Consider the following 12,815-nt stretch of genomic DNA (forward strand, 5'->3'; position numbering starts at 1 on the left):
GCTTCTCAGTGCCAGGCGATGTTGAGGTAAATTGAATTTGGCAAACAAAGTGGGGGAAACAAGGAGAATTCAGAGTCTTTCTGATTTGGTTTAGTGAGTGGTGGTGTACCACTGCCAGCTGTTGGTGCCTTTCATCAGAGAAGAGAGAAAAGTCCAAAATAAAGAATTCCTGTAGTGGCAAGTCTCTGTAAGGAGTCTCCGACCCGAGCAGCCAATATTCCAATGGATAGAAAAGAGGAACAGCCAATATTCACACATATATAAGAGGTCATTTACACAGCATTGTTACTTTTGGCACATTGATTTTAAGATTATAATGATCTTCTTTTTTTTTTTGCAAATATTGCATGTCCCTGTACAACAACATTGACAAAAATACTCTGAGGGTAGAGCTTTTATGAATTTGCAAGGCGTAAAAATGTAAATTTAGATAACCAGTTCCTCTAAACTCCAGAAGAAAAAAAAAAGCTTGATAAAAGAAAATGGAAAATCATTCCAACCTTGAGGGGAAAAAAAGACAACGTCTGATATGTCATCAATAGAAAATGGTCCCATCTTGTGTTTCCAAGATGTCTTGGGCTTAAATAGGGCTCATTAATTGTAGGTTTCCCTCTTGAAATGAGCCAGGCAGTGTATGAAGGACAGCAACAACAGGACATCCATATTCTGCGTACAAAAACAGATGAGGAGGAGGGGTGTGTAGATGTCACTCAATGCATTTGTGTATATAGCTACATCTTTAGGGGAAAGGGGAATAAATACATAATTCGGGGGAGCTCGTTCTGCTGAGGAGATACAAAAACAAAGTTTCTCAAAAAGGCGACAGAACTGTTTTCAAGGCTTATTCTTTTTTTTTTCAGACAAAAATAAAACAAAAACGACTATAAGAAGAACAAACAAAGCAGAAACAACAAAAGCAAGAAAAATGCAGCCATGGTCGTTTCAAATCTCAGTCAAGCTTGACACAATCACTCAATAGGTAGTTTGCAAAGTACAAGAAGTTTTTCATGCAGATATTAATTTCCTCTTCGGGGGGTTAAAAGGAATTGGGAGTAGTCAGGGGGAACGTAGTACTCATGCAGCTCTGGCATAGCGTCAGTGTAGGTATGCTTGGGAGGGAGGGCTGAGCAGGTACTGGGGGAAAGTGAGAGGGGGTGCAACAGCAGCTGATAACAAAATATTACCTCAGTTTCTCAAAAGAGGTCATCAGTGCAATGTCCTTATTTGGGTCTCTCTCAGCTCGCTTCCCCTTCAGTGTCTCAATCCGAGGGAACTTTGCACTGGTCTTGTGGCGGTACAGCTTTTTGTGTGCAGGCCCAGGGTTAATAAAGTTGGGTTTATCAAACATGTTACAGCCCAGAGCTAGTTGAGGGAATAAGGGATGCGAGGGGTTGAATTTGGCCTGGTTCTTTCCTCCCTTTCCCCCTGCCTTTCTGCCTCTCCCAGCCCCTGTTAGCGCGGCTCCTTTTTTCTTCAGATCAGCCTCTGTGCCTGCCAAGATTTTGAGGGTCTTTAGGTTGAGGTTATTGGCCTCAGAGGGCATGCAGGCCTCAGACATGGGATTCCACAGTGGCTCAATAGAAGCCATCATAAACCTCTGGACCTCAGCCATGCCAGAGACAATGTTGGACAGAATATTAGAGGGCTCTTCAAATTCTCTCTGGTCGTCCCCTACCAGACTGTTGCTCTCTGACCAGCCGGTGCCAGACCAGTCTCCAGTGCTGCTACTATCAGTCAGGCCTGTGCCACAGCCACCTGCCTGGTTCTTTGCTGCCTTACCCTCTAACATGGCCTTTATCTTTTTGGTAGAACGTGAGTTCTGTTTGGGGGTCTTCACCTTTTCTGACTTGGCAGCTCTGGGGGCCCGGGCTTTCTTTTGGCTCTGTCCTGCAGCTGCCTGTTTGTAATTACCTTTCCTCTTTGACTTAATGCTTTTTGCACCAACCATCTCACCAGTCTGTTCTTCAAATTTTGTAACACCCAGCTCCTTTTTATCTAAACATAAGACATCCTGACTGTTAAAGTTGTGCAGCGGAAACTGGTTGTCTTCCACTGTGTATGCATTTGCTGTGGGCTCCTGTTGCTGCATAACGTCACAGTTCCACTTTACCTCCCTGCATTCCATAGTCATATCATTCACATCCTGGTATTCTCCAACGTTCCCTGCCATCTTCATCTCCCGCCCCACCACCTGGGGGGACAGGTTGGGGGTCTCAGGAGGAGAAAGCTCTGACAATGATGAGTGTCTAAATTTGTCAGGGGTGAAGTTGGAGATATCCAGCAGGTCTGAGGACTCCCTGAGTGGGGTAAGGGCATCCACACTTTGCTGAATCACCACTTTAGGACTGCAATGTGCTAAGAAGCTATCTCTGCCCTCCTCCTCACCCTCTCGCTCACAAGATTTGAGGCTGAGGGAGCTGTAATTGCTGGAGGAGGCTGACAGAGAGCCCACTGAGTCATAGCTGATGAGCCTGCCATTGTCTGTGCATAGGGACCCTCTCTGGTATTGCACCTGACCCTCCACACAGGCAGACTGACACACTTGCAGATCTGCCCCAGTCTGCAGCCCAGTGTCAGTCAGGTAGCTCTTCTCATAAAGCAGCCTGTCAGCCTCAGGGCTCAGCTGGCTGTAGTTAGACACTGGTAGGTTGTCATTCAGGGGCACAGCAGCTGGGAAGTTGTTGTTTAAGATGGGAGTCTCAGGGGTCTCAGGCCCAAAGTTCTGGCTGTGACTTGCGCAAAGCTGTGGGTGCCACATCTGGGGAAAGCTGGGGCAGTTCTGGGGAGACTGCTGGAGCTCAGACTCAGAGGGAGGAGATAGGACGCAGCTCTGAGCCAGCTGCAAAGAAGAAAACTGTTTTTCCTCTAGGGACAGTCCCAGAGGATACTGCTGCCGAGAGGGCTGCTGGGGGAAATAAGAGATAGTTGCTCCACTGGAGGAGTCCGTGGCATCTAACAGGGTCTGTAGGTAGCCCCCTGGGATGACAGGGACACCCGCCTCCACCTCCTCAGAGGAGGGAGCTTTGTCAGGAGAGCCAGTGGACGAAACAAAGGGGAATTTCTCCTCGGATGTGTGAGCTGTGGTGGCACTGTCAGAGAAATGGGGTTTGACTGTAGTTGAGCTCATTCCTGCCTCTTCTAACCCAGTAGTAGGGTCCTCAGTCTGTGCTGCAGTGACACAGGCATCCGTTTCATTTGTCACGCTCCTCCCCTCCTCTCCTTCTGCCTCTTTCATTTTCTTGCTCCTCAGCCTGGCTTCGCTTTTGAATTTCCTTATCCTGACTGTTTTATTTCCTCCCAATCTCCTCCCCTCCCTCTCCTCCCTCTCCTGGGAGCGGCTCTTGGCTGTGACTGTGTGCGTGATGGAGTTTGTGTCTAATGTGACTGGGAGGCCTGGGGCTGCTATTATTCCCCCTACCGTGGGGGTGGCCGCCTCTTTAGTGACACCTCCATGGCTCTGATCAGAGAGAGGGGAGCCCTGTGCTGTTGCTGATTGCTCCACAGTGTGAATCCTCTGAACCTTAAGCCTGTTTGCAATCTTGTATTTCCTTTTGGGATGACTAGAATTAAAAGGGCGATGATGGCGTCCGTTTAGATGAAAACCACGTTGTTGTTTATCTCTGGCAGCCAGCTTAAGCTGTTCCTGTCTCTCTCTTTGCCTCTCCTGCCAGAAATCCTTCAGAGGAGCCAGTGTCTCATATTTGCTTACTGTGTCGGCATTTAAGCTCACAGTAGCATCCACAGTGTCCATCTTGCCCAGTTTCACTGACATGAGTCTCTCTCCTTTAAACCTGTTGATGATGATGTACTTGATAACCACAGGTGGCTCTTTACGGCATGATTTCCGCCGTTTTTTGGGGCACCAGTCTACATCCTCCTCCTCTTTCTGACCAGATGGAGCTTTCTCTTTTTTCTCTGCATTCTTCTCACTCTCAAGCGAGTCAACATCATACAAGTAATCATCACTGTATCGAACCTTTCTCTTGGAGCGTAAGCCATAGTTGAGAGGATTGGAGGGGCTGAGGAATCTTTTGGAGTGGCCTTTCTTAAATTTGCCCTCCTGCAGGGTGTCTGAGGAGGAGCCAGTGCAGGAGCTGTCATCACTGAATTCGCCTGACTCCTCCGTTGAATTGAAGTCCATTAGGTAGTTGACTTTGGGAGTTGACATGGGTGAGCCTTGGGAGCCATCAAGTGGGCTCCTGCCACTGCAGTCCCCAGCCTTTTCCTCCTGTCCCGTCTCCAGGATGAGCTCGTCAGTTTTGGGCTGAAGCTCCTCAGCGCTCCTCCTCAAGACTCCCCCTCCATCTTCTTTCTTGGCACAGTTGGCCAGGACACTGGGGAAAAAGTTGAACTGGGTCTCCTCCTGGAGCACATTTGTTTTTTCCCTCATGTTATCCTGAAAAGACTCATAACGAATCTTCAATGAACAAACGTCACTGCTTAAAGTAGAGTCATCATCTTCATCATCAAATAGATTGTCAACATCTTCCTCAGAAAAGAGGTTGACTGACAGCTCATTCTTAGAACAAAGGTCCAGCAGTTCCATCTTACTCTCACTGATGAAAGATTCAAAGTAGCCCCAGTCCTGGCCAGCATTAGCCAGCAGAACCTCCTCTCCACTCACTTTGTCCAGTAACAGTCCCTCATACAAGTTCTTAGCTGTTGCATCATCCTCTGGGTCATCGCAGTCCTCTGTTGTTTTGTTTCCATCCACTCTCTTGCCCTCACCTGGGGCTTTCTGCAGAGGAAAGCTAAGTAGCTGGTCAGAGAGGAGCTGTTCTCCGTAGTGACTCACTGCCTCCCCCGCATGGCTCAGGCACTGGATGCTGATGTTGTTGATGTCAGAGAAGTCCTCTCGGCTCACATCCCCTATCCGTACACTTAGCCCAGTGTCTGAATCAGGGTTGGTATTAGGATCATGGGGTGAGTTTTGGATGGAATTACGGTCAGTGGCATCACGAGTCTCAATGAAGCAGCCAAGACATGTGCGGGTCGGCTGAAGGAGACACTCCTCTGTCAGGGCAGAAACAGTGCCAGGCTCCATCATTGTAGCTGACAGAGGAATGGCAACGGGCAGTGGAAGGGAAGTCTTCTCGGTATCTCTTGTTGGGCTCCAGGAGCTTACAGCCGGGGTGGGAAGTGATGTGGGACTGGGAGCGTGGTGAAGATGGGGGACTACAGTTGGAGCTTCATGGGAGGGAGGGGATGGGGCTTCTGTCAGGCCCAGAGAGGGATCAGTGCCAAGGGGGAGGGCCAGGGTTGCTGATGTAGGCATGGTCCTCTGGTGTGGTGGGCAGGCCTGTTGTGAAGTCTCTGTGGCAGGACGAGGTGAGGATGGAGGGAGAGCAGCATCAACGAGTCTGCACAGACTCAGGTCGCCACTCTGCTCACATATCCCTGCAGGGGGAAAAAAAGAAAAGCTCTTTCAACTCTTTGCATTCTAACTCTAAAGTAAAATGACATTGCTTTTGTTCAGTAGTTACACTGACATTTCCTCTGGGCTCATGAAATGCAGTTAGTGTCAATTAACCCCCCAGAGTTCAAAATGTCATTTTGTGATGCTAGCCTTAAACATTAATAATTCAGTTTCACGACTGGATCCAGTAAGAAGTATTAGTAATGTCAAGTTGGGTAATGACAATTTCTTACCCATTACTGCTTGATGTTCAAAAGTCTAGATTAGACAAGAAATAACACAGTCACACAAAATTCACATCAAATTCTATGAGAACATTAACTACAAGTAAGGTGACTCATAAATGGAGTCACCTGCTTCATGCTAGGTTCAAATGGTAGTAAATGTCTGCAATAGACAGCTTATAGAACAATATTTGAAAGGAGTTCTGTGCATATTACAGCAACCTTATCAAATGTTTACAGAAAGCAATCTAAAACTTCTCTTGGAGAAGTCACAAATGTTTAAGTAATTGAGTTACTAAAAAAGATTTTAGTTCAGAAATCACCTACTTTACTACTGCTATCATATTATGTGTCTTCCCTTCCAACCAATATAAATATATGAGATCAGATTAATGCTGTCATCTTGCTTTGCGTCCTTTCAGTATTTCATCTGTAAAGACACAGATCCAGCTTAGCTCTTGAGTAACAAGATACCACAATATCACACAGATTGGCATCAAAAATAGCAGTAATGACTAAACTGGAAGTAGATTGTGGTGATTTTCTACAGGTCGATTGTGACAATTTCTTAATCAGTTGAAAACATCCATCTGATGAGTAACAATCAAAACCCACAGAAGCAGGCTTGTAGCAGCAGGCAGATAGCTTTGTTTGCTCTGCATAATTAGATGACAGCAGCAGAGGCAGGTACGTACACATGGGACACGACAGGCCCATATGTTGGGGACTGTATAACCAATATCATGTACACCTGCCTCCCACTACAGTCCCAAGCTGCTGCTTCGCACGTATTCTTTAAAACCATGCCAGAAAAAATAGAAAATAGAAAATCATACCACAACAATGAATGTGCTCACAGAGGTTAACTAGCAACATCCCTCATTTCAGAATGGATGCTCCTAATCATTATTGAGGTAGTGATAAATGCTTGAGGGAGGACTACCTAACAAACAATATTCCACATGACTGTATTGGTGGTGATCTTTGAATATGGATATGATTTCAGAGTGATTTAACGAGGTAATGACGTTTCTGAGAGCAGGTCCCTCTGGGTCTTCAGCTTGCAGATGCATTGGAGCAACCAGAATGCCTACTAAAAGCATACAACTGTGCTACTGTCATCCTTAATGAAAACCTCAAGAGAAATACGCATCCTCTCTCTTCCTCTCGGATTCAGAAAACTGCTATAGCAGCAACTTGTCAGAGGCTGCAGAAGCATCACAGCGAGGCGTTTGCCATCAGTTCTTTTCAATATGTGAGCCAAAATGACCTCAGAGCAAAAGCATGTTACTGACACATGTTCTCTGTGGAAAATCAGGAAAGATATCCTCTTTTCTACATTTAACAAGCATTTCTGTGCGGTGTAAAAATGTTGAGCCAAATTCCATTGTATGGCACTTATTATAAGACTCCACTCTATACAATAACTGGAGGACTGTGATGAATTTTTTTCAAGGCATGGACACTGATTTATGTAAACAGTGCCTGCACTTCAAATCATCCAAGTAATTTTCCAAAAGTCATTAACAAGATAAATATAAAGAATTGATTACTTATCTCTTTCATTTGCCCTACAAAGAGACAAAGCCACAGAAAGAGGGAAATTACAAAAGGGGGAAAAATTAGCTTCCTTTATCCTCCTGTACTTGCATGAAACCTAAGCTGCCACCTAACATTGCCAAAAGATTGGGCAAAATTGCTGTGAAACATTAAACCCATATTGAAAAATGTGTTTCCTCAGGGTTTATAGTGGATTAACAATCTATCCTATCTAGTGTGTGCGTGCATGTGATTTTCTTGTGTGTGTATGTGTGTGTGTGTGTGTGTGTGTGTGTGTGTGTGTGTGTGTGTGTGTGTGTGTGTGAAAGACAGAGAGAGAGAAAAAAGAGTTTGTGGTGTATGTATGTGTGTGTGTGTGTGTGTGTGTGTGTGTGTGTGTGTGTGTGTGTGTGTGTGTGTGTGTGTGTGTGTGTGTGTGTGTGTGTGTGTGTGTGTGTGTGTGAGATGGAGAGTGATAGAGTGTGAGTATTGGCTTGGGGGGTATAGTGTTATCGAGAGGCCATCTGTCTCCAGCTGGACCATTAGCTCTTCAGCTGTTCAGAATGTGCCACAGATCAGTCAGTCAGACAGGTACACAAACACACACACACACACACACACTCACACACACACGTACACAAACACACACACACACACACACATACACTCACACATGGGGTGTTACAGCGATTACTGTAAGACCCCAAGTTTGATGTCAAATTGAGTTTGACATTAGAGGTCACAGGAGGATCGGAAGCCTCATATTCACTGATAGGGTACAACATAATGTTACTGTTGCATCTGAACTGGCAAATGTAAACAAGATAAACATCCAAAACACTCCCTGCTGCCAGATATAAATATGTAGCTCATATCCTAAGATCTGACATGATTCTATCATAGCTGTAGTTTTATAATTGTGTTATCAGGAGAACGCTCTTTGAATAGAAACTGAGGCTGGATCTGACACAGCTCATGCAAGCTGGCATGGACATTCACCACTGAGCATATGGAAGGACCCTGGCTGCTGGCAGGTGGTGGTGATCTTCTGATCCCCAGCCCTGCCAAGCCCAGCCATGCTAGACAGCCCGACCACTGCCAAGCTAGACCAGACCAGACTAGACCAGTTAGCACTCAGAAGTCTCTGAGTCTCATCTATCTTTCTAAACCATGACATCCAGAGCTTCATCCACCTGAGGTAAGCCTGAGCTGCACAGTGCCAGGTGGCTCTGTGAGGAGATGAGCACATGCTGAGGGACATGGTCATGGACATGAGGAGGGAGATAAGTTGGCGTCCGTAGCCTCATCTATTAGTGTGTCAGATGCCACACATGCACATAAAACACTTCATTTACAATCCACTTTCAGTCACTTTATAAATAGGACAAGATATAAGAACATGTCTAAATGAAGACCATCTGTTCTCTATATTAACATGAATCACATTTATACATCCCTTCCATGTAGCCGAAGGAATAAAGTATCTCAAATATCACAGAATGAAACACAATGCAAATGAAAACAGCTGATATGGCCTTTTCATTCTTTTAATGGCTTTTTGAGATCATTCCACATTCCCATCCCCCTTCTCAATCCCTTATTCTCCCTTTTCTGCACGCTATCTCTTTCCCTCCCAACTTCCCTGCTCCTTATCCCTGGTATATAGAAGCTTTTACAGTTGTAAAATGCCGAGCTAGCCATTCTCCAGCTCAGCCACCTGGGGCATTCACTCATCCAGCTGGTAGGCCAGCCACAGAAGCTGCTTGCTACCTATTGCTCCATCTTCACTATATGACATTTGGTGAATGGTGGGGGGAAATCAATCCAGCCAGTACAGGATGTTCATAATAAGTGGTGAGTAACTGCAGGATGATTCACGGCCATGCCTCCTCAGAGAGCTGCCCTATTCCTGCTCAATAGAGCTGCTTTCACCTTTTTCTCTACCAGTCTTCTCTCTCTCTCTCTCTCTCTCTCTCTCTCTCTCTCTCTCTCTCTCTCTCTCCCTCCCTCTCCACCTCTCTCCCTCCCCTCCCTCTGTGTGATTCCCTCAGTGGGGACCGGTCAGTTCCCCACTGAGCCTGACAGAGCTGAAATACTAAGATAAACCTCATCTAAGGATCAGTTGTGCTTGGTAGTGGTAAACTATAGGGGGCGGTAGGTAGCGGCTGAATGAGTCTTGGAAAATGCACATCAATGGGGCTTACAGTCCAGAAAAAGGAAGGGACAACACTGTAAATGTCTCTAGATTCAATTGTGTTAAGTTTTAATGTGAAGTGTTTTTACAACATGTACATATCATTAGGATGCAGGTGTATCTTGTTAAGAATTCAGAGAGAGGCAGCAGGTACAACCTAGAACAAGAAAAAGGAAGAAAATAGACAAAAGAAAAAAAAAATTGGAATAAACGGTATGATATGCACGAACTCTCTTTTGCCATTTATGGTAATGACTGTGAATGAGTGTGAGAGAATTAATGGTTGCACCCCTCTTTCACATTTGCACCTTTTTATTAGAAAAGGTAGACGTAATTTTTCTGAGTTGTGGAAGCATTAGGAAAGAGGATTAACAATAGCTTAAAAAGCTTCATTTAATGTTTCTTTTCCACTTTTCATTTAAAAAAAAAAGACAGGATGTGTTTCACATTCCTCATATCTCTTCAAAAAGATTAAAACTGAGGGTAAAAAGCTAATTGATGAAAGCTAGTTCTATGGTATGTGATAATACTAATCGTCTTTTCAAAGTTTTAAAGGTGTCAGGAGAGAGTGTTTTTATTTATCCTGACAAATGCTTGATTGTTCTGATGGAAATTAAAAATTCTTCTCTTACTTCTTCTCTTAATGTTCCAGGCAAATCATAAAGTGTAATATTTATATTGTTATGTGCAAGAAGTAAGAAGTCACTGGATGTTGTATTTATATAAATCTTGAGGGGGGAGGGAAGTATTTTCACCTGTGTCCTCCGCTGCATTTGCATTCTCTGGTTCTGAAGTCTTCACGATCAATGTGAGACTGCTGTCTGTTAACACATCCATCAATACGGCTCAACGCTGCACCTCCTACGCATCATTTTGACTGTCCCACCTGTTGAAAGGGAGAGCCAGAGAGAAACAGAGAAGAGAGAGATACAAAGAAACGTGGGTATGAGGGGAATCATTAAAGATTGACTGTCTCTAATGCAGAATAACATTAATGGCAGCACACTGGATTTCATTACAACAAAGACTGACATAAGACACAGACAAACACAAAGTTGCAGTAATTGAAGAAAAGCTCAAGCTCAACAAGAGAGAGACATCAAAGAGGCCCTTGGGGCACCAAACAATCACTCATTTCTTCTCTGTATCACAGATTTGTATCTAAGATTAATTTAAACTTTTCCAACCAAGAAAGTACACAAAGAATTGCAGCTGAGATCGCTATGGCAACTGTATGCCATACTATCCTATTTTAAGCTTCATTTAACATTTATAGCAGAGTTGTTAACCTATACGAACCTTACATAGACAGCACTGAGCATATTTGTTTATTGTAATTAGCTGATTCCCTCCCTCCTGTGTGCCTCCAAAGTAAGAAAACCAACCCAGCTCAAAGAAGAGAGATTAAAGAGATGTGACTAAGGCGGTGACAGCAACTACTATTGCAAGTGATGGTGAAAGTGGGGGTGGGGGATGATTGAGTGGGTGCCTATGTGTAACAGGATGCAGTGCACTGGGTACAATGTAATACAAAACAATATGTTAAGGTAGAGAGAGAGAAAAGAGAGGTTGAAGTTTGTCAGCCAAGGAATTGGGTGGGGTGGCACAGAGAGAAAAAAGCATAATTATCCAGTGTGGTTCCTGAAACAATACTGACGATAGAAGAGACTCTGGGCCAGTAAATGATGAACATTTGTTGTGGCCTCCTGCCTGTTTATATTGTTTTCTCTCTCCTGCTTTTCTTTTTTCCCCAGCTCCTGCAGTCCTTCTCTGGTGGAGTGGAGCTGCAGGATGACAAATGAGCCAGGGGAGGGGATCTAATAACATGATCTCCTTGTGGTGTGAAAAGGGTGTCTGGGAGATTAAGACAGACGGCAGACAATAAGACAAAGGTAGTGTGCGGCTGACTACAAACAACTGCCATCTCTTCTATCCTATTGCTTCTAAATGTCATTAGCTGTTCACTGACCTGAGCAGGAGAGCTACCTGAAGGGAAGAGGACAGCTTCCTGAAGGGAACCCCTGCTTCAGCTTACAGTTGCATACACATGGGCTCAGTGGGTAATTACCTTATGAGCCATCACATCTGCTCATGTGTGTAGCAGGTACAAGGACCCTGTAGGTAGACCCTGCCAGAACCCAGTCTCTCTTCATAGAGAAGTACTATTACTCTTCAAGCTGAGGCTTAAGTGCACATTGCATTTACAGAGCTCGAAGATGGTTTTGAGGTCATCTTGTATCAATTTCGGCATACTGAGAAAATGAAATTCTACATCTGGCAATAACTACATCTCTGTCCACAAAGCTTGAATTTGAACTGGGTTTGTCCCCCTTAACTAACTGACCCAGATGAAGTATGTCTGGCCACATCAACCCTATCAATGCAACAATCCCACGGAAAAAGTAAAGTCGCTGCAGCACCCTATTAGAAATAGACTGCAGCCACCACGCTGTGTGTCTCCAGAGTAGCAGTGACACAACACACAGCTGGGATGCTGGTCAGGCTACAGAGGTCCTGCCAGAGGTCCTGCCAGAGCTCAGATCGTAGCGCTGCTTGTGGATGCATTCTTGTGTATGTGCGTGTGTGTGTGTGTGTGTGCGTGTGTGTGTGTGTGTGTTTAGGCCCGATTGCATGTGTGTTAGACAAAGCCTCAGAGAGAAAGAAGGAGAGAAAGAAGGAGAAAATGAAAGAAGGAGAAAATGAAAGCCAGGCATTTCACAACACTCTCCTCTACTCCCTTCCTGCCAACTAGCTCCAATGCCTCAAATGTTTATTTTCCACATTATTCATGATTCTCCCGTTTTGCTACCCCCTCTCCCACAGACTCTCCCTCCCTTTACCATCTCCACCACTCTGTCAAGACCTGACGAGAGGCCATTTCAATAATGAAGATGGACTAACTGCAATAGAGAGCGTACATAAATTGGAGCTACAGCCAACAAGCATGTCCAATTTACCAAGCGGTTAAGCCTGATGTCTGGGTGCAGCTTTAAGAGAGTGCCAGAGCTACCGTCAACAGGTTTGTGCCGACCTGATTCATCCATCCACATCATTAATACTTCACAGAGGGCACCACCATTTAACTCTGCTGCAGGAAACCGCTCTTTAAACACCACACATTAGGGCACGTAATCACTGTGCACTCATTTCTGGAGCATTCAGCAGGTGTACGAAAATGGCTAGTACTTCTGACCTCTGCATTGTTCTTGCGTGTGCACCAGAGTTCTTTGCACAATGAGAAACAGAAATAGAGACAAAGAGCAGAGAGTGGGAATAGCCAAACAGAATGATTAGGATTTGATTTATCCTTTTAAACCCTCATCCACCTCCTCCACACACCATGTGTTAATGTGCAAGCTGGATAACAAGATAAGAACATGTTTACTCGCTCTATATGGAACTTATCAGCACCACAATCTAATTCCTGCAAGCCTCTTCCCAG

At 44.9% G+C, this 12,815-nt stretch overlaps 1 protein-coding gene across 1 annotated transcript; it reads right to left on the bottom strand.

Annotated features, from left to right (window-relative positions):
- Positions 1-1,180: 1,180 nt before the first annotated feature.
- Positions 1,181-10,210, bottom strand: nexmifb (neurite extension and migration factor b). The gene is made up of 2 exons (XM_062426095.1): positions 10,129-10,210; positions 1,181-5,397 (listed from the first exon to the last, which is right to left on the bottom strand). The coding sequence occupies exons 1-2, from the start codon at positions 10,208-10,210 to the stop codon at positions 1,181-1,183; spliced, it is 4,299 nt and encodes a 1,432-aa protein (XP_062282079.1).
- Positions 10,211-12,815: the final 2,605 nt, after the last annotated feature.

Source organism: Scomber scombrus, chromosome 9, assembly GCF_963691925.1.
Source record: "Scomber scombrus chromosome 9, fScoSco1.1, whole genome shotgun sequence".
NCBI classification, from domain to species: Eukaryota; Metazoa; Chordata; class Actinopteri; order Scombriformes; family Scombridae; genus Scomber; species Scomber scombrus.